The 23,210-nt window shown below is 44.0% G+C and overlaps 1 protein-coding gene across 1 annotated transcript in view; it reads right to left on the bottom strand.

Moving 5' to 3' along the window:
- FUT8 (fucosyltransferase 8) overlaps window positions 1-23,210 on the bottom strand; it is a 288,014-nt gene that overhangs the window by 78,164 nt on the left and 186,640 nt on the right. Inside the window, exon 7 of the mRNA XM_069726425.1 lies at window positions 18,330-18,567. Within this exon, the coding sequence (XP_069582526.1) occupies window positions 18,330-18,567 (238 nt within the window). The remainder of the gene's footprint in view (window positions 1-18,329; window positions 18,568-23,210) is intronic.

The raw sequence follows: 23,210 nt of genomic DNA, 5'->3' as shown, positions 1-23,210 counted from the left end.
TAGATAAACCCCCAATGTATCCTGAAAGATAAGAAAAACAGGTTATATTATATTCACCCAGAGGCGGTCAGGTCCGATGGGCGTCGAGGTCCGGGTCCAGCGCCTCCCATCTTCATATGATGTTGTCCTCTTCTTGTCTTCCTGCCGCGACTCCTGCGCAGGCGTACTTTGTCTGCCCTGTTGAGGGCAGAGCAAAGTACTGCAATGCGCGCAGGTACCGGGAAAGGTCAGAGAGGCTCGACGACTGCGCACTGCAGGACTGGGGAGGCCTCCACCCCTCTTTTTTTGAGCCGTGTGCACAAGAGCTGTTCTATCCAGTGTGTCCATATTGGACATTTCCTCTCTGAACCCTGCTCATACAGGTATTGTATAGATGACCAGGTTTTTAAATACATCAGATAGGGATTATATATATTAGGTAGGACTGCTCTATATGGGTATACCTTGACGATTGGTGGAGCAGCTTAGTATACATTTTTTTGCAAAAAAACGTATCAACCAAATACCCTGTTTTTTCCATCTTTTTACTAGCACTTGGTGTTTACTGTGATTTTTTTGCAACAGAGTGTTTTTGGTTTTACTGTGCTTTTCTGTGTTTTCAACTGGCTATAGAGGAGTACGCTGCGTGTCGTGGGAACAGGGAATGTTAGAATAATCATTTGTTTCTGTTTAAAATATGCTGGAGAAAAGCAGAAGGGGACATTATACAATGAAGGGGTCTAGGATGGGGACAGTGTTATTGATTGGGGCCACAATGGGACATTATTACTGGGGACTAGGAAGGTGCCCAAGAAGGGGAAATTATTACATGATGGGGAACATTATACCAGGAAGGGGATCAGGATGGAAGTGCATTATTACTGGAAGGTCCCAGGACTGGGGGAAATTATTACAGGAAGGAGCCAAGGCAGGGGACTTTATGACATGGGGAAAACATGCATATAGGATCTAGAACGCTACAAGGGCCCATACATCTGACCAACGTGCAGGAGGGGGTCCAGGTCCACACATTGCATAGGCGGAGCCCATCTGACTCTAGCTGCATGTATGTTTATAATGTTTATAATGAAGTATTGTTGTACATGCTTTTTATCATACAGCAACTATATACTATATGTTTTTGTCTAAGTTATACGGTCCAGATATTTTATGTACTTGGTGGTGTATTTCTGTTCTATATATCATCCCAAAGGAGATTTGTCAGAAGAACAAAATGTTCTGACCCTTTTGGCCTAACTGTCCAGCATTAACAAGGAAGAAGAAGAAACAGTGAGAGCAGTAACTGCCAACAAAGTCAGAAGCAGAGTGCTGTCCGATTTATATAAGTAAGCAGCAGGACAGTCAGCTATGTACAAGGAGTTGTACAGACTGCAATGCATCAAAATAATAGAAAATCTTTAACACTACTAAAAAAGACTGCATTAGTGAAGCAAATAAAAAATGCTGTATTATGTCGTTTCCATAACTCACATTAATTTCTATTGGAAGTTACAGAAATAACATAGGTCAGCCATTTGCCATTTCCGCAGCTCCACTTACAATGGCTAGAGCCTGGACAAAGTTATTCCCCACCTCCGTCATGAAAGGCTGACATGCGAATAACTCTTTACAAAAAAAATCTGACATTGCAGCAAAATAGAAAACATGGATTTTATTTTTTTATTTAACTTGTTTTTATACTTGCTTTTTTTGCCCTCCTTTATTAAAAAAAAATCATTCCACAATTACCAGTTGTGTAAAAAAAAGGTTAATTTTGCTAAATGCATTTTTTAATTGTCAATGCCCCCCCCCCCATATCACAATCTTAATTAAAAAATAAAAAATTGAAAATCTTGCAATTTTCACACCGGCCACTGGAGCTATTCTAAACTCAAACGTCCTGTTTCAGGAAATAACACATGTACATAGCCTCAATGAACAGATTCCGATCTTTTCTTTTGTACTGAAGTATCTAATGAGAGTTGGCAAAGGTCATTGTGAAGGGAGGAGTGTGAGCTGTAACGTGATCTATTGTGATTATAGAGGAGTTACCTGTCACTACCACTGTCAGTATCACAAAGAGCCTGCTGAAAACCCATCCCTAAATTAGTTTTTTTAATCATACTGATTTCAGAGAATACAGTGTATCAACCCCATATATATAGTTGTATTTGTCCAACGTTGGCTATATTTAGAGACAAATGACATGAGCTAATTGCTTTTTCCATGTCGTGATGCAATGGAATATCGCTATGCTATCCTATCAGGTTCTGATTATAGGTCCCCCATTGATCTTAAAAATAAACAAGCCACAGCACTGATTAAGCAAATGGGGTCTTGTTGCAGTTCCTCCGTTCTCTGGACCAGTGGAGCTCCCTGCAGTCAGACCCCTGCTGACCCCCGCGTCGTGACATATGCTAGCACTATATGCTCCATTTTAGGCTAAGTGCACACGTTGCAGAATTGCCGCAACTGCTGCGGCGGGTATATCGCATGTGGAATTGGCACGCGCATTCCCGTTAAACACTAGCGTTTTCCAAGCGATCAGTAGCATCGCTTGGAAAACTGATTGACAGGTTGGTCACACTTGTGAAACATAGTGTTTGACAAGTGTGACCAACTTTTTACTATTGATGCTGCCTATGCAGCATCAATAGTAAAATAGTGTTAAAAATAATAAAAAAAAAATAAATAGTGATATTCTCACCTTCCGGCGTCCCCGGCAGCCTTTCCCGCTCCTCGCGTTGCTCCGATCCCAATAATACATTGCGGCAATGACCCCAGATGATGTAGTATCATGTGAGACCGCTACGTCATCACAGGTCATTTTCGCAAAGTATTATTGGAAATGGAAGCATCGCGAAGAGTAGGAAGGCTGAGCAGGAAAGCTGCGCGGGTTGCCGGAAGGTGAGAATATCACTTTTTTATTTTAATTCTTTTTTTTTTTTTTTTTTTTCAATTATATAGTTCCCAGGGCCTGGAGGAGAGTCTCCTCTCCTCCACCCTGGGTACCATCTGAACATGATCCGCTTACTTCCCACATGGTGGGCATAGCCACATGCCGAAAGTAAGCAGATCAATGAATTCTTATGTGTGCTGAATCCCCGCGATTCCGCACTTTAATGAATATGCTGCATTTTTTTCCGGAATGAGATTCCGCTGCGGAAAAAAACGCAACATGTGCACAAAAAATGCGGAATGCATTCTAAAAATACGATGCTTTAAAGTATGCGTTTTTTCCGCGGTTTTATCGCATTTTTATAGCGAAAATTCCTGAACGTGTGCACACAGCCTTATAAATGAGAAAAGCAGCTAGAAAGACAGTAACACATAGATATTCCAAAGACAAGACGGCAAGCCGGACAGTGCTACTGTAAAAAGCACATCTAGTCCACAACATTTCTACCACTAATCTATGACAATACAATAAAGAATAACAAGGGTTTAAAGGTGCAGTCCATGCTGGGTACGGTACAGCACAAGTATGGCTGTCTGGTTACAATCCTGTAATATTGAGCAGGGATGGATGTCCAGAGCAGCTGCATGGTGGGCCTCTAATGCCCCCATTCACATTAGAGAATAGTCACCCACCACTTTATACGTAACGGGCAGATCATGTAAGGAGAAAGATCTGTAATGTCCAATTTTAACGCCCAAACCAGTTCCACCAGGAGATAAGTTACTGACAGCAGCTTACTTCATGCTCCCCATTCAGAATACATGCACATGCGAATCAGCCGAGCGTTCGCGTGGGCTGAAAGAGCTCATTCGGCTGAAAGTTATTTATGAAGTATGAAATCATCGCGGGCTCCTTAAAAAGGGATTTCACAGTTTCCCCCCCCCCAAAAAAAACAAAAGAAAATGAAACTTCACCCACCCCCCCATGGTCCAACACTGAGGCTCCACTGCAGGTCCTGGTGTGTTATTGTCTGTAATGTTGAAGACGTCACTTCCATAGTGCTGCAGCCAATCACTGAGCTCAGCGGCTCTGCCCGAGCTAAAGTCATGAAATGCTCAGAGCCGTTGAGCTTGAGCTCAATGATTGGCTGCAGCGCTGTCAACGTGACGTTAGCACTGTAGACAATAATAGGCACTGTGAGCAGTAAAGGAAGCTAACTGTTGGACCTGGGGAGGGCGAGTAAAGAATGTTTTTTTTTTCTTTTTTAACTGCTCCATGATAAAGAGGTTTCCGCACCTAGAAAACCTCTTTCAGTCTCCGATGAGGGTTGACGTCTGCCCCCTACAGACTTATATGAAAAGCTCATTGTGAATACCAAGTCCAATAGATTGGTGAAAAATGAGAGTGCGTGAGGAGGAGGCTGCTAAGATTTGGTAAGGGTATGTTGCATGTACAGCTGTAATATCTACCGGTGTGCAAATGTATCAATAATGAAGATCCCAGCAGCATAGGACTGGAAGTTTAAAACCATGCAGGGGCTCATGTATCAATCCGTCAATACACTGTATACACGCCACTGTGTATTAATATACTGCCTATACCAGCCATTCTTCCGTATGACACCATTGATACATGGCCGTGCTGTCTCTCTACACAGATACTAAATAAAGCATGAGTAGAACAAGAAAAACAAAAAAAAATTACACTTCTGTGCGTATGCAACCTTCACGGGATTCGTGGACCCAGTGCAGTAGGCTGTTAAAGAGAAAGAAAAGGTGAGATGATAGATTATCACACAGCCATAGAAAGAATACACAGACAGCAAGAAGGAGCGCGGGTGCACATTACAGGGCGGTGCAGCTACTAGTGCAGAAGAAGCAGAGCCACAAGAGGTGAAACGCACCAAGCATAGTAAGTGGGATTACACCGTTCCTATGCTGCAAAATACAAATGTTACCAAGCCTTTTACAGGTACTGATATAAGGCTACTGTTAAACACCTGGCTTGGCTCCAAGCTCGGGCTCTGCGCCCTACCACTATGGCCTCTGCCCTGTTCTGTGCTCCACATCGCATTTCAGAAGTTTCTTGAGAAAACCCAGAGATATCAACCAAAACTTTTTAAAGGCCAACTTGGTCACTCATATGTGTCAGAGTATTAGGTAAGCGTTATGTTCAGCTAACTTCTGGTTTGGACTTAGCTATCCCAGTTCACATAGGTGGCAATTAACTCTGCAAACTCCTGTTTGTTTCTACAATCTGCATTCACTTTCTGGCTCAGATCGGCAACTAAATGGTCATCTACTATAAGCATAATGAGCTCTTTTTTGCTGCTGTTCACACTATAAAAGCTGTTGCATCACCTTTTATACTCACCCTGCCTGGGGCCATTGTTGGACTCCGGGGTGTTGGATGAGTAAAGAACGGGTTTTTTATTAATCAGATTGCCAGTTTCCAATGCCCCTGTGATTAACTTAAAAGAACAATTTATATTTTACTCATAAATATACCTATAAAAAGAAAAATCAGACAAACTGAACATTTTGCAGTGGTCTCTTAAATTTTGCCAGAGCTGTATATCAGGCCCAAAAGGTGGTAAATAGTACATGCTGCGGCCAGCAGTCACTGGAGAGTGAATATGCTACAGAAGTGATAAAGCAGCAGTTTAGGGAAACTCAATCTCTTTACACGTGCGCAGTATAATAGTCACCCTGATTAGTATCGGACAGATTACCATTTTATTTACCAAAATTCATTGTACAGTGAAGAGCGAAGGAGAGAAGCCGAGTGATAAGATCTGCAGCAGAGTAATGAAGCAACAAGTCGGGGCCATTTTACTGAAATTACTCTGCAATGATTGTATGCAGCAGTAATGTACATCCGCTAATCACACTACTTACTAGGAAGGACACAAACCGCCGCTAGAACACATCCGACTCTGTATCACCCAGGAAAGGGGTCCTGATACAAAGTACTGCACCCTCAAATAAGTGCTCACAAACATAAAATACTAGTAAAGGAAGGCTCAGGTTCCATCAGAAGATGGCTTTTTTAATGCAAGATTGATTACGGTATATATTTATTTGATGTCATTAGCATTATCCCTTCTTTCTGCAAATTGGAAATGGATCTGTCAGGTTTCCACCCTCTGCACAAGAAACCTCTGGGGTACATGAGGGTGTCATCTACAGAATCCTCTGGGGTCCAAGAGGGTGTGACCCAAATGATCCTCTGGGGTACAAGAGGGTGTGATCTACAGGATCTTCTGGGGTCCAAGAGGGTGTGATCTACAGGATCTTCTGGGGTCCAAGAGGGTGTGATCTACAGGAACCTCTGGGGTCCAAGAGGGTGTGACCCACAGGATCCTCTGGGGTGTGTCTTAACGCTGCTCTGCATTATTGCTCTGTGAGCCACACCCCCTCAGTAAAGACCATAAAAATGAGCACTAAATAAAAAGGCCCATATCTCAGGAACTGGAGGATTAAAAGAAAAAGACAAAAATAAAAAAAGACTGAACATTCAGGGAAGAAGCAAAAATAAAATAAGAGCAAAACCCAGACATTTGACTTAGGGCTCATACTCACATGCGAGAAACTCAGATGAGTCTCGCATGTCAATAAGCGGCACTGCACCAGGCACTCAGGAGCGAAGCGTGCGGCTGCATGTATTGCTATCCGAGTTTCTCGCATGTGAGAATGAGCCCTTAGTCACCAAAACTGACCCACCTTTTTTTATGTGTACGAATAAATCAGGGTATTGGCCTCATCAGGAGCAGGTTTATAATTCAGTTGATTTGCACTATATAAGTGATTGTTCAGTGCTGCACACATCCCCATCACTCGGCATCCTTAGTACATCCACGCACATGTACTCCATACTTAAGGCACTTATTTGGCACATTTTCATTGATGTCCTCTTATAATATTACTTAAGTACCAATTTGATAAATGACAATGGAGCATTTATGCCGTACAGACGGAGTACACATCTACACCTAAATCAGGAGTCCTGTTCTGACGGCCCTGTCATAACGATGCTTGGATCCCACAAAAAAGAGAAGCTTTATACCTCACTTAGCAATTGGATCCAATCCCAAGTAAGCAACCAACGTGCCGCGAATATAAAGTCAAATAGCAACTCAGATTGTTGAAAGCAATATAAAATGACCATGGACGCAAAACTTATTTAACCCACTAAGGGAGCAGACCTTATAATGTTATTGTTCACTGCCTAGGAATGATCAGTAGCTGTCCCACCTCTGGCAAGCACCATGGCTTTGCCCCATCCCCGACACCGTGGCTGTTTTTTGTCCCTTCTGTGCCAAAATGATGACCGGCTGTAATGGTGCAAATTCTCCCTTGCACCAACTCGGCATATACCACAGAACTTCCCTGCAGGCACAGCCATGTTGATTGTTTTCTCTTCTCTGATGCTGCCGAATACCCACTGGGAAATATACTTCATTATTATCAAGGACATATAGTTAGATCCAGAAATATTAGGACAGTGACAAAATTTGGCAATTTTGCTGTTTAACAAAACATATTCAAGATCCAGTTGTATAATCAATATGGGCTTATAGTGCAGACTCAGCTTTAGTGTAAGGGTATTCACATCCTAATTTGAGCAAGGGTTTAGGAGTTACAGCGCTTTAATAAGTAGCTAACTCTTTTTAAAGGGACCAAAAATAATTAGACAATTATCTCAAAAGCTCTTTGATGGGCTTCATCGGCTTTTCCCTTGTAAAATCATCTATTAAGCAGGTAAAAGTTCTGGAGCTGATTTCAGATGTTGCATTTGCATTTGGAAGCTGTTGATGTGAACCCACAACATGCGTTCAAAGAAGAGCTCAATGGAAAAGAAACAGAACATCAATAGGGTAGGAAAAAAAGAAGAAATCCATCAGAGAGAAAGCAGAAATGTTAGGAGTGGCCAAATCAACAGTTTGTCACATTCAAAATAAAGAACACTGCTGAGCTTGGGAGCTAAGCTAACCTTATTGAGATAAGGCCTAGATGTCAACATGAGAATTCAGTGGTAGATGATTACAACCAGCTCTACCCTCTCCTAGTGTATCCTTACCCATCCCCTGAAGACAGTGAGCCCTCGCGGGCAGGGTCCTCCCTCCTTATGTACCTGTGTGCCTTGTTTTTGGCTCATGTTTAATTGTATTTGTCAATATTTTCCCCCTTTTCACATGTAAAGCGCCATGGAATAAATAGCGCTATAAAAATGTATAATAATAATAATAATAATAGTTACATAGTTACATAGTTATTAAGGTTGAAGGAAGACTATAAGTCCATCTAGTTCAACCCATAGCCTAACCTAACATGCCCTAACATGTTGATCCAGAGGAAGGCAAAAAAAAACCATGTGGCAAAGAGTAAGCTCCACATTGGGGAAAAAAATTCCTTCCCGACACCACATACGGCAATCAGACTAGTTCCCTGGATCAACGCCCTATCAAGGAATCTAGTGTATATATCCTGTAACATTATACTTTTTCAGAAATGTATCCAGTCCCCTCTTAAATTTAAGTAATGAATCACTCATTACAGCATCATACGGCAGAGAGTTCCATAGTCTCACTGCTCTTACAGTAAAGAATCCGCGTCTGTTATTATGCTTAAACCTTTTTTCCTCCAGACGTAGAGGATGCCCCCTTGTCCCTGTTTCAGGTCTATGATTAAAAAGATCATCAGAAAGGTCTTTGTACTGTCCCCTCAAATATTGATACATTAAAATAAGATCACCCCTTAGTCTTCGTTTTTCCAAACTAAATAGTCCAAAGTGTAATGACCTATCTTGGTATTGCAGACCCCCCAGTCCTCTAATAACCTTGGTCGCTCTTCTCTGCACCCGCTCTAGTTCAGCTATGTCTTTCTTATACACCGGAGATCAGAACTGTGCACAGTATTCTAAATGTGGTCGAACTAGTGACTTGTATAGAGGTAAAATTATGTTCTCCTCATGAGCATCTATCCCATTATTTTATTTGCCTTTGTAGCAGCTGCCTGACACTGGCCACTGAATATGAGTTTGTCATCCACCCAGGTCTTTTTCATTGACGGTTTTGCCCAGAGTTTTAGAATTAAGCGCATAATTATACATCTTATTACTTCTACCCAAGTGCATGACCTTACATTTATCCCCATTAAAGCTCATTTGCCATTTATCAGCCCAAGCTTCTAGTTTACATAAATCATCCTGTAATATAAAATTGTCCTCCTCTGTATTGATTACCCTGCAGAGTTTAGTGTCATCTGCAAATATTGAAATTCTACTCTGAATGCCCCCTACAAGGTCATTAATAAATGTTAAAAAGAAGAGGGCCCAATACTGACCCCTGTGGTACCCCACTGCTAACCACTACCCAGTCCGAGTGTGCTCCATTAATAACCACCCTTTGTTTCCTATCCCTGAGCCAACTCTTTTTCCCCTATCCCCATTGTTCTCATTTTATGTATCAACCTTTTGTGTGGCACTGTATCAAAAGCTTTTGAAAAGTCCATATACACTACATCCACTGGGTTCCCTTGGTCCAGTCCGGAACTTACCTCTTCATAGAAACTGATCAAATTAGTCTGACATGAACGGTCCCTAGTAAACCCTTGCTGATACTGGGTCATGAGGTTATTCCTCCTCAGATACTCCAGTATAGCATCCCTTAGAATGCCCTCCAGGATTTTACCCACAGTAGAGGTTAAGCTTACTGGCCTATAATTTCCGAGTTCAGTTTTTGTCCCCTTTTTGAATATTGGCACCACATCTGCTATACGTGGTACAGACCCTGTTATTATGGAGTCTTTAAAGATTAAAAATAATGGTCTATCAATGACTGTACTTAATTCCTGCAGTACTCGGGGGTGTATCCCATCCGGAGATTTGTCAATTTTAGTGATTATTAGACACCGCCGCACTTCCTGCTGGGTGAAAAAGGTGACATTTAATTGGGAATTTTTATCACTGGTCATTTTGTCTGCCATGGGATTTTCTTTTGTAAATACTGATGAAAAAAAGTCATTTAGTATATTGGCTTTTTCCTCATCCTCATCCACCATTTCACCCAGACTATTTTTAAGGGGGCCAACACTATCATTTTTAAGTTTCTTACTATTTATGTAGTTAAAGAATATTTTGGGATTATTTTTACTCTCTCTGGCAATGAGTCTCTCTGTCTCAATCTTTGCTTTTTACAGAAATTATTTAATTTTTTGTATTTATTTAATGCCTCCTCACTACCTACTTCCTTTAATTCTCTAAATGCTTTCTTTTTGTCACTTATTGCACCCCTTACAGCTCTATTTAGCCATATTGGTTTCCTCCCATTTCTAGTATGTATATTCACATACGGTATATACTGTGCACAAGTCCTATCCAGGATGCTAATAAACGTCTCCCATTTTCTTTGTGTATTTTTGTGTCTCAGGATATTGTCCCAGTTATTTACACCAAGATCCTCTCTCATCCGTTGGAAATTTGCCCTCCTGAAGTTTAGTGTCCTTGTAACCCCTCTATTACACATCTTTTTAAAGGATACATGAAAACTTATTATTTTGTGATCGCTATTCCCCAAGTGACCCCCAACCCTTATATTTGATATGCGGTCTGGCCTGTTGGTTAATATTAGGTCTAGCAGTGCCCCCCTCCTTGTTGGGTCCTGAACCAGTTGTGAAAGGTAATTGTCTCTCATAGTTGTCAAAAACCGATTACCTTTGCTGGAAACTGCAGGTTTCTGTTCCCCAATCTATTTCAGGGTAGTTGAAGTCCCCCATAATAATGACTTCTCCTTGAGTCGTAGCTTCATCTATTTGATTTACGAGGATATTCTCCATTGCTTCCATTATTTTTGGAGATTTATATCAAACCCCTATCAGTAATTTATTATTTTTTCCCCCTCCCCTTATCTCCACCCACAGGGATTCTACAATTTCATTAAATTCACCTATATTATCACGCAGGATGGGTTTTAAGGACGATTTTACATATAGACACACCCCACCCCCTCGCTTATCTGTACGGTCATTTCTGAACAGACTATAGCCCTGCAAGTTAACAGCCCAGTCATGGCTCTCATCCAGCCAAGTTTCAGATATCCCCACAATGTCATAATTATGCTCCAACAACATTCGTTCTAATTTGTCCATTTTGTTGGCGAGGCTTCTGGCATTAGTATACATGCACTTGATGTTCCTCTCTATACCTCTATTCTTTCTTAAATTATTAACTGTTCTAACCCCACCCCCCATGCCACCGCCACCCCCAACTTCCTTATTTGTGCCCAGGTCTCTGTCTGCACTATCTTCCCCTCCTATAAATTGAATACCCTCCCCCCAATCCAAAGTTTAAACAATCCTCCAACCTTCTAGCCATTTTCTCCCCCAGCACAGCTGCACCCTCCCCATTGAGGTGCAGCCCGTCCCTAGCGTAGAACCTGTAGCCCAACTGAGAAGTCGGCCCAGTTCTGCAGGAACCCAAACCCCTCCTTCCTACACCAATTCTTGAGCCACTTATTAACCTCCCTAATCTCACGTTGCCTCTCTGTAATAATAATCACAGAATCTTTCCCATGGTGAAAAAACACCCCTTCACAATATCCTCCCTAGTGAAGAACACTCTCCAGGAAGTCTGTGTTTTAGTGTCTAAGTCTACCATAAAGAGAAGACTTCATGAGAGCAAATACCGAAAGCTCACCACAAGGTGCAAACCATTAATCAGCCTGAAAACACGAAGGCCAGATTAGACTTTGCTAAAATCATCTAAAAAAGCAGCCCAGATCTGGAAATGCAAAGCTAAGATCAACCTGTTGATGATGATGGGATGATGGGAAGAAGGCTTGGAATGGCTCCTGATATAACGCACATCACATCCTCAGTAACATATGGTGGAGGAGGTGTGCACGCATGACTGCTAATGACACCGGGTCACTAGTGGATATTGATGATGTGACTGAATACAGAAGCAGCCGGATGAATCCTGTTTGTACAGGGAGATACTTTCTCCTCAGATTCAACCAAATGCAGCAACGTTGATCGGACGCTGCTTCACAGGACAGGAAGTACAATTACCCAATTTCAGCCACATTTCACAGGCTGAAAACAAAATTTAAGGCAGAAAGAGCCACAAACAAGAGGGAACTGAAGTCACTGCAGTAAAGGCGACAAAGCTTCACACCGGAGGACATCAGCGATGGTGACAGCCATGGCCTCCAGACTTCAGGCTGTCATTGCTGCAAAGCGTCACACCGGAGGACACAAGCGATGGTGACGTTCATGGCCTACAGACTTCAGGCGGTCATTGCTGCAAAGCTTCACACCGGAGGACACTAGGAATGGTGACGTCCATGGCCTACAGACTTCAGGCGGTCATTGCTGCAAAGCTTCACACCGGAGGACACCAGTGATGGTGACAGCCATGACCTCCACACTTTAGGCCATCATTGCTGCAAAGGATCCTCTACAAACTATTAAAAATTAACAATTTATTTATGGTCCAATTACTTTTGAGCCTCTGAAATGAGACGGCTTTGCAGAAAAATGGTCACAATTACTAAACATTTCACAGGAGATTTCTGTTCCACTCCTTTAATTAAACCTGAAAGTATCCACTTCAATCGCATCTCAGTTGTCTAATTATGAATCAAAAACAGCAAAATAGCGGAGAGAGAAAGTAGACAGAGAGAAAGAAAGAGAGCAAAAGATAAGAGAAAGAGAGAGAGAAAGAGAGACCACATCTACACTCTGCACAGCCTCATCAAGAGCCAAGTCCACAATACAAAGAACAAGAAGATATGCGTCTGTTTTGTGGATTACAAGACAGCCTTCGACTCAGTGTGGCACCCAGGACTATTCCTAAAACTGCTGGGGAGCAGAAAAGGAAGCCAAACATATGATGTCATCCGAAACTCCTACACTGAGAACAGTTGCAGCGTAAGGGTCAACGGAAGGAGGATGGCCTATTTCCAACAGAGCCGAGGAGTGAGACAAGGCTGCAGCCTCACTCCAACACTCTAACATCTACATCAATGACCTGGTGGTGGCCCTAGAATGCTACTCAGCACCAGAACTCACCTTTCATGACACCCAGGTGAAATTTCTGCTGTATGCTGATGACCTCGTGCTGTTATCACCAAACGAGAAAATCCTAGAGACCTTCAGCAGCACATGGGCACTGCCAATCAACCAGAAGAAAACTAATATCACAGTGTTACAGAAAAGTAAACAAAAACCTGCAGGCCATTCTACCTTTATAATAGACAACTGTCTACTTACAGAAACCAACAAGTACACCTACCTGGGGCCTAGAACTCAGCCAGTCAGGGAGCTTCAAGTAAGCCATAGAGTTACTGAAAGACAAGGCATCCAAAGCCTTCTATGCCATCAGAAGACGTCTGTACCATCTCAAGGCACCAGTAATCGTCTGGCTAAAAATCTCCATCATTTCCCTGATCCTTCTGTACGGCAGTGAGGTTTGGGGCCCAGTCTCATACCCAAAACTGGTCAAAGTGGGACGCGGAGCCGACTGAAATATTCCACCTAGAGTTCTGCAAGCATCTTCTCCAAGTCCATTGGAGTACATGAAACAGCGCCTGCCGAGCAGAGCTGGGCAGATTCCCACTACACCTCGCAATCCAGAGGAAGGCGCTGTCAATCAAGGCTCATCTACAAAGTAGTAGTCCCAGGTCCTATTATCTCAAAGCCTTCCTACACTAGGAAGCCCCAGGAAGCCTCCCAACACAAAATACCCAAAGCAAGCCTGACCAAGCCATGACCTACATGGCCTGACAAAAGGCGAAATCTGGAAAATGGTACACAAAGTCAAAGAGGAATATCTCAGCATCTCGAGGAACGACATAAACAAAACCCAGAAACTGACAATATACCAGAACCCAACACAGCCAAAACCCCAACACAGCCAAAACCCCAACACAGCCAAAACCCCAACACAGCCCTAACCCCAACACAGCCCTAACCCCAACACAGCCCTAACCCCAACACAGCCCTAACCCCAACACAGCCCTAACCCCAACACAGCCCTAACCCCAACACAGCCCTAACCCCAACACAGCCCTAACCCCAACACAGCCCTAACACGAACACAACCCTAACCCTAATCTAAACCCCAACACACCCCTAACCCTAATCCCAGCCCCAACATAACACTAACCACAACAAAACCCTAACGCCAACACAACCTTAACCCCAACTTTAACCCCAACCCTACTCTATGGCTAGGTTCACATTGCGTTAGTGCAGTCCGTTCAACGCATACGTTAAACAGACTGCGCTAACGCAAGTGTCGACTTTGCCCAGCGCTAGCGCAGATGGAGCATCTGCTAGCTCCATCTGCGCTAGCAGTGACGGACCCGCAAACGCTGCAGCCCGCGTCTTGGGTCCGTCACTCAAATGACGGCACATCGCTAACGCACAACCATTGTGGGCATGCGCTAGCGATGCGTCCAACATTGCATTCAATGGCGGCGTTAATGCCGCAGTGTAACGTAGTCCGTTTAACGGTGTCACTGAACGCAATGTGAACCCAGCCTAACCCCAGCAAACCTAACACAACCCTAATCCCAAGCCTAATTAGAGATGAGGGAATATGTTTGGCTCCCTCCGTAATCGGCAAGCAATAGTGCTTACCGAATAAGCTGCAGAGGGAACCCGGATAGCTCCTGATGATCAGCTGTTTGGCTCCGCAGCTGCATGAGTCGCGGGTGTGTGACAGTCACAACACATGCATGGAGAGCCTAACAAACAGCAACACAGGCAAAGGGCACCGAACAGCTGATCAGCCGAAGCGATCCAGGTATCTGGGTTTCCTCTGCAGCTTATTCGGTAAGCGCTAAAGCTTGCCAAATAAGGAGGGAGCTGAACATATTCGCTCATCTCTAACCGTAACCCTTAACACAACCCTAATGCCAACACAACCCTAACCCCAACACGACCTTAACCCCAACCACAACCCTAACTGCAAAGAATGAATATATATATATATATATATATATATATTATTTTTATCTAAATGAGGGTGTGACAAAGGGGGGTTTGATTTACTATTTTTTTTATTTTGATCACTGTGGTAGGAAAAATCTCCTATTGCTGCTGGGTACCGGCCAGTAGATCTTGCATGTGCGGTTCGCCTGCCATTTTCTTCCAGGAAGATGATGTGGAGGGCCGGAGGACTGAGCAAGAGGACCCGGGCATTGCGGAGATTTTGGGGGGCTCCATTTCTCTCTCCTCCGATATGCTAGATCATATCAGAGGAGAGAAATTAATTGAAAATCAGTCATTTTTTTTGCGATCGCTGTTAGTCGGTGAATAATGGTAATCCCATGACGGGATGGTAAAAACCGACCCGAATCATGTTCTCCGACGTCTCAGCTACCCCCGGTAGCCGAGACCCTGGAGGTTTTCTGATGCTGAGGGGCGCTATACACTTATTTCTCAGCGCCGTTAAAAGGCGTACAGGCAGTTGGTAAGGGGTTAAGATATTTACTGAGCAATGAGTTTGTAGGACATGGTTTACTTTCACACTTTGGTAGACCTTTGTGTTCATCAGGTATTGTTCAATTTCACAGCTTGGTTTGCAAATATTTACTTTTCACACATCAATAACTTAGAATCATAGAATGTTAAGGGTATGTGCACACGTCTGGAATGCATGCAGAATTTTCCTGAGATAAACCTGAGGTTTTCCACAGGAATTCTGCATGGGTTTTTTTTGCGTATTTTGCGCGTTTTTTGTGTGTGTTTTTTTGCGGATCTTATGCGGATTTTCTTGCGTTTTTTTTCCGGACACTCCAATGTCATGGGAAATCCTCAAAAAATCCGCAAAAATAATGAACATGATGCTTCTTTTTTCCAGAATGCGTTTTTTGCTGAAAAAAACGCATCATGTGCAGAAAAAATGCGGAATGCATTCTAAATGATAGGATGCATGTGTATGCGTTTTTTATCGCGAAAAAACACGCAAAAATTCCTGAACGTGTGCACATACTCTAAGAGTTGGAAGGCACCTCAAGGGTAATTGTGTTCAACCCCCTGCTCAATGCAGGAGTCACTAAACCATCTCAGACAGATATCTGTACAGCTTCTGTTTGAAGACTTCCATTGAAGGAGAACTCACCACCTCGTGTGGCAGCCTGTTCCACTCATTGATCACCCTCACTGACCTGATATAAAGAGAGTTCATCCATATCTTCAGTCTGTCCAGGTGGCCTAGCGTAAACACCTAGAATAGTGTCCTTAATAATAATAAATAATAATCTTTATTTTTATATAGCGCTAACATATTCCGCAGCGCTTTACAGTTTGCACACATTATCATCACTGTCCCCGATGGGGCTCACAATCTAAATTCCCTATCAGTAAGTCTTTGGAATGTGGGAGGAAACCAGAGTACCCGGAGGAAACCCATGCAAACACGGAGAGAACATACAAACTCTTTGCAGATGTTGTCCTTGGTGGGGTTTGAACCCAGGACTCCAGTGCTGCAAGGCTGCTGTGCTAACCACTGCATCACCGTGCTGCCCTTCCTTCCTGTTCTTCTCTCCTTGTATCCTTACTCAAACAGTTTCTACAGAGCTACCAGTTTCTGAAGCTTGGATCTCTGACGAGAAATACGTTTTCCTAACATACAATGCAACACCTCCTTCCCTCTTGTTAATCCTGCTTAGGTTAACTTAGTCATAACCAATGTGAGGAGACAAAGACATGATGGCTTTAACATGGAAAAATCACAATAAATGGGTTAGACGTCCAACTGTACATGTTTTTTCCCACTAACAACGCAGCAAAATCTGATACCTGCATTTTTTTACTGTGTTTTTGCACTTAACCCCATAGAGAAAGATCAAGTCCACACGGAAGGGAGCACCACAACCATATGTAAAAAATACAAAATCTTTTATTAGTAAGCTTTTACAAAAAATAATACACTTAACTCATTGCTTTTTCAATGAGTGAAAAAACGCTGAAAAACGGTGAAAGTGACAAACTGTAGTTTTAAAAAATGCAGCAGTTTTCCAATTCAGTCAGGAAAAAAATAATGCGTTTACATGAGATTTCTGAAATCTCACAGCTTATGCTGGTACTGTAAAACGCAACTTAAAAGTTGCATAAAAAACAGCAAAAAAAGTGAAGCAAAAACGCAACGATTGAACACAGTCTAAGACAGAGAGGTAGATAGATATGAGATAGATTCCTATATGTGTAGTTTATGGAGAAAGTTTCCGCCACCCTCCCATGTTCCTTCTGGGTATTTAGTGCACCCCGTCACACATAAGAAATTGGGGAAACTGGAGAGATTTTCAGACTTAGCATTAGTGCTCATATGTATTAGAGCAAAGAAAAACATTTAAGCAGACCACAAAGACCCACATGCCAGGAGAGAGCTAGTGGTCAGAGGGCAGAAGCTTGAGACACAGAAACTGTGAAGATGTCAGAAGTTATGGGATTTTGGATCAGTGCGATTACGGGTGCAGAGACCTCCATTGATGGCTGATACAGAGTAGCAGAGATAATCAGTTCAACAAAAAATCTCTGCTCTTTTGACAGATCGACGGGGGGGATTAGCAGCTGGAAGTCCCACCTGTATGGTAGGTAAAAGTTTGCTGAGTGTTTGAGGGCCGAACCAAAGTTAGGCACTAGAATCGATTTGCAGCACTTGGTTCACCGGCAATGTCAGTTTGTGACCGCTAGACGGGAGTCTCAAGAACCTCATCCAACATCAGCGCCTCTTGATTAGCTGGCCTTGTAAAGAAGAGATGCGAATGCGGTGAGGCAACAGGAGGTTTTCCAGCTGCTGTCTGGTGGCCACAGATTACTGAGGCGGCCGATGGATCAGGTGCTCCAAATCAATGTGCACCAATTCTAGTAGGCCCTCAATACTATATGTACTTCCGTGACACTCAATTTGCTACGAAGGAGGGAAGAGCGCCCTCTATCTTCCCTTGTGCATACAAACCCTTTTTTTCACAAGTCACTTTATGGTATGAAAGCAAATATCAATATACAAAGAACCAAGTTAAAGTAAAGTGATGTCGAGAAGAACGTTGGCCTCATTTCCCAAATGCAAACTTTCCAGTTGATATATCTGCAAATCTACGGCTCAGAGGAGATTATACACAATGCAAGTCAAACGGGGCTGCACTCGGCAGACTCAGAAATGGGTGCTAATGAGTAAATCATTTCAAGGACACACTCCATGAATTTCACAGCGTCATTTCCGAGATGTGTCAGAGGACTGGAAGAATAAAGGTCAGTGGCCGATGAGATTCTTTTGCCAGATGACAGATGCAGCCATATTAAGGTTACATCTACGCCAACACTTGGGGTCATAAGCAGCGTTGCACATTGTGAACACATCAGAGCAGCACTGGCTCAACGAACATCGGCTACTGAGGAGATCATGGAGAGCCGAGTATGTCCTACAGGTGGAACTGACTGACCTGACCAGTGTCCTGTGGTCGTACCCGACCTATCCGTGCATGTTTCGCTGACTGGCTTGAAGACCGTCTCCCATCCGCTAGTGGCATATCTCCAGCTCTGTGACTCCAGGATGAGCGTCCTCTGCGTGCCGAAGGCGATCATGAAGCAATAGACCACGTGGTGAAGTTGGCATCCGTAGCCGCAGCCTTTGTTGATGTTGCACACTAGTTTCTTTGCTTTGCTGCAATCCTTTGGGTTCTACAGTTAAAAAAGAAAGCGTGAAATCTGATTAAAAGCAAAAAGACAATCATCATCTAACAGTGAGAATTGTATTTCCAGACATTGGGGACTGCTGAAGTGTATAACACCCGGCTCCTGTGCCCGTTGTATACGATCCAGCCCCTCGCTCCCAATGTATAACATCTGGCCCATTCTAACATAGGTCCTGTAATAGAGGCAACTGGGGGAACAAGTCCGTCCATAACATGTCCTTCATTATCTTCCCCCATCACCTGTGAGTAATTTTACTGAGAAACGGAAGGAACCGCAGCAACTCAGCCACGAAGTGAAGACCATGCAGTGTTATAGAGTAGGGGGCTGAGTGCTGAGGAGATGAAGGCAGAAAAGTCACCACCGCTCTGCTGACTCCATAACGGTAGAGTCCTCTGGTATTGACATCAACACGAACTCTGCACCCCTGCCGGGATCTTCATGGCTGAGCAGCTCCATGCAGCCTTACATCACCAAGCACAATGCCAAGCATCGGATGGAGTGGTGTAAAGCTGTCACCACTGGACTCAGGAGGAGACGTGTTCTGTGCACACTTCTCTATCTGGCATCTGATGGATGAGTCTGGGTTTGGTGACAGCCAGGAGTATGTGATCCGCTGACTGCATTGTGACTCTGTACAGTTTGGTGGAGGAGGATAATGCTATGGGCTTGTTTTTTAGAGGTCGAACTCATAGTTAAGTGAAAGGAAATCTGAATATTTCAAGTTATAAAGACACTTTGGACAATTGTAGCTTACAATTTTGTGAGAACAGTCTAAAAAAGGTCCTTGTCTGTTCCCCATGATGGTGCCCAGTTCACAAAGTCCATACAGACAAGGAGGGGGGAGTTTGGTGATGGAGAACATGACCGGCCACACAAAGTCTAGACCTCAACCCCATACAACACCTTTGGGATGAACTAGAAGAAAGAGTGTGATCCTGGTCTCTTCCAACATCAGTGTGTATGACCTCACAAATGCTCAAAAAATTCCATCAGATACCTCCAAAATCCCTAAATCCTGTAGCAAGACAGCAGAAACTGATATAGCTGCAAAAAGACGGACCCCATATTAATACCTATGGATGTAGATGGAGAGGTCATCGATCACCTGGAGGTGTAATGTGCCCAGATGAGGGTTGTTCATCAGTATTTTGGAGCTGCACTACCTCCATCAAATACCACTGGGGTATGTGCCTCCCTCACCAGCATTTTATCCATGTATTGTTAGGTGTGGCCTTTCCTGTAGTGATATATAATCATATACGTGATGGAAGTAGTCATTACTCCACCTCTGCTATCACTTATCACTGAATATTCCTTACGACAATGTAGGATCCTACTTGTAGCACCTCATGAATAAATCAGGTAAGGTGAAACTTGGGACAAAAGTAGTCTCAGTAAAGACATCATGGAGCTTACCATAGCCCATGGGGATAGCGCAATGTATGTGTACGATTTACCATAAGACCACCGATTAATCACAGCTCAAACAGCAGAAAGACTGCAGTCAGGGCTTGTTACTGCTTATTACCCTAATTAGGGTATATTCAAATTGAGCAGCTTCAGATATTCAATATTCGGATGTGCTGTGGTTTTTGACATGCAGTCAAGAACCGCATGTGGTTTCACAACCAATGATTACTGGTACAAAATCAGACAAATTCACTGCTTTTTACAGGAACCTCAGCACAACTGGTGAGCTGAAATAAGCTGCAACAGGAAAAGATGCTCCAAAAGCCTGGAGACACCATCAATGCTTGTGATCATTATCAATAGAGATGGGCAAACCCAAACAGTAAAGCTCGGCATCTGTACCGAACACCTATACCGAAACACCAGAGGGAGGCCACCACAATTCATTGGAACGGCTGGGAACGCAGCCTCAGTGACCGGAGGTAACCTCGATGAAGTCACCTATAGTCACTGATGCTGCGCTCGCAGCCGCTCATTCACCAGTGATTTTCAGCCTGGAAGGTTGAATCTTGGCACCATCCAGGGTGAAAAATGTTTATCCCTATTTATGGAATACGGCGTGGGACCAAACAATGGACAGATGAGGGATATTGTTGTTTTTTTTTTTTATTTGTTTTATTAGATGTGACCGTCCAGGCTGAGAACCACTGGTGAATTGGTGAATAAGCTGCTGAGAGCGCAGCGTCAGTGACCAGCAGTGATGTCAATAACGTTACCTTCCGTCACTGAGGCTCCGTTCCCAGGTGGGCTGAACTGCAGTAACCTTGGCGAGATCCCTGCTACCATCGTGAGAGTTTTTCTCACGGTGCTAGCGAGGCTCCCTCCAAGGTCACGGCAGTTTAGCCCGGCTGGGAACGCAGCCTCAGTGACCGGAGGTAACCTCGATGATGTCACCGCTGGTCACTGATGTCACCGCTGGTCACTGATGCAGCTGCTCATTCACCAGTAGTTCTCACGGTCATCAACTGTAAATAAAAAAAGTTAAAGTGTGTTTTGTTTTATTTCTAATAAAAGACTTTATTCTGGTTGTGTCTTTATTTACCATGCAACCATAGGATTAGTAATGGATAGGTGTCTTAGGCGCCTATCCATTACTAAGCCGTGGGTTTGATGTCACCTGACAATACAAAGGTGACATCAACCCCACATATATAAACCCCACTTGCCACCACTACAGGGCAAGTGGGAAGAGCCGGGCAAAGCGCCAGAATTGGCACATCTAATAGATGTGCCTTTTCTGGGCAGCTGTGGGTGGCTATTTTTAGGCTGGGGGGGTCAATATCCATGGCCCCTTACCAGCGTGAGAATACCAGCCCTCAGCTGTCTGCTTTAGCTGTCTGCCTTACCCTCTGACGAAGGAATTCTAGTTCCGAAACGCGCGTCGGGGGTGCGCGATATCAAGATCTGGCGGTATTTAAAGGTACAGTCCCCCATTTTGCTCCTTGGTGAATTTTGAGCACCATTCACATGCCACTTTAAAATGCACACTGTTTAGCCTTGTTGTTCTTTGCACTTGCACTTTATCTTTTGTGCCTCTTATTTATAGTGCTCACTGTAGTACACAGAGACAGAGCATATAATCTTTCTCTTATACCTATGTGTGCACATACTTATAGATTTTGTCAGCTCATATGCACTGTGTGGGGGGGAACCCATGCAGTTTTTTAAAATTATTTATTTAAATAATTAAAATATACGGTGTGGGGGCCCCTCTCTTCTTGATAACTAGCCTTGTTGAAGCCGACAGCTGAGGGATGCAGCCTCCAGCTTTGAGTTTAGCCTGGCTGGTAATCAAAAATACAGGGGAACCCACGCTGTTTTTTTTTTTTAAATTATGTATTTACAGAGCAGGCGCCGGCTGATGAATACTCCCATCAGCCGCTCCTGTTCTCGCTGTTATTAGCGGCAGCAGGTGTGGGATGATGGGAGCAGTGGTCCCATCTGCGGACACCAGTGACTTTATACCTCCGATCACAGCTGAGCGCTCACGCTCATGCTGTTTTGACAGCGTGGGAACCGCGTTTCTCTGACTGGTAGGGATGATTTCACCGCAAATCAGAAGCGGTGTTTGCCGCGCTGTCATGTACATGAGAGCGTGGCAAACACTGGATGTTCGGGCCCCCCATTCAAGTGAATAGGGTCCGGGTATTGTTCTGGTACCCAAACCCGAACATTTTGTAACTGTTCAGCCAAACCCATCGGACCTGAACATCCAGGTGTCCGTCCATCTGTAGGCAAGTGGGAAGAGTCTGATAAAGCGCCAGAATTGGCGGCTCTAAGGCTAGGTTCCCATTGCGTTAATGGGAACGCGCTAACGGACAGCGTTGCACGGCGAAATTAACGCCGTGCAACGCGTCCGTTAGCGTGCTCATTCACGGCAATGGGAACGCGCAGCACTAGCACTAGCGACGCGCCGGTGTTTTGTGGCGCGCCACGGACGCTGCTTGCAGCGTCCGAGGCGCGCCCGCGGTCCGTTCCCCGCTCTCGCAGATCGGGGATCTGCGAGAGCGGGGACGTTACCGCGACCCCGGAACGCGGCCCCGGTAAAAACATTGCGTTAGCGCAATCTGCTAGCGCTAGCGCTAAACGGATTGCACTAACGCAATGTGACCCTAGCCTAATAGATGTGCCTTCTCTGGGAAGCTGCGGGTTCCTATTTTTAGGCAGGGGGGGGGCAATATCCATGGCCCCTTACCAGCCTGAGAATACCAGTCCCCAGCTGTCTGCTTTAGCAAGGCCAATTGTTAAAAATGGAGGGGACCTCATGCAGTTTTTTTTTTAAATTATTTATTTAATTAATTTAAAAAAAAAAAAAAAACATGGGTACCACTCTATTCTTGATAAACAGCATTGCTGAAGCGGACCGCTGGGGTTGCAGTCCCCAGCTGTTAGTTTTGACACCAGTGACCAGAGGTAAGTTTTTTTCCCTTCTGATCACAGCTGTGGGCTCACATCATTTGAGTGGGTCAGGAGGCGTGAGGAAGTTACTCTACGAAACGTGCGTTAGGGCAGCAGGACAACCTTCACTACACCTGTTCTGCACATGAAAGTCTTCAACTTTAAACTCTATTCCATTACGTATGGAAGATGGCAGCACCTTACACTGAATACACTTTAGCAAGACCACTCTTGTCTGTGTATGTATTAAATATTTAGAC

This window comes from Ranitomeya imitator, chromosome 1 (assembly GCF_032444005.1).
Source record: "Ranitomeya imitator isolate aRanImi1 chromosome 1, aRanImi1.pri, whole genome shotgun sequence".
Lineage (NCBI taxonomy): Eukaryota > Metazoa > Chordata > Amphibia > Anura > Dendrobatidae > Ranitomeya > Ranitomeya imitator.
This window is presented reverse-complemented; position numbering and strand designations above follow the sequence as displayed.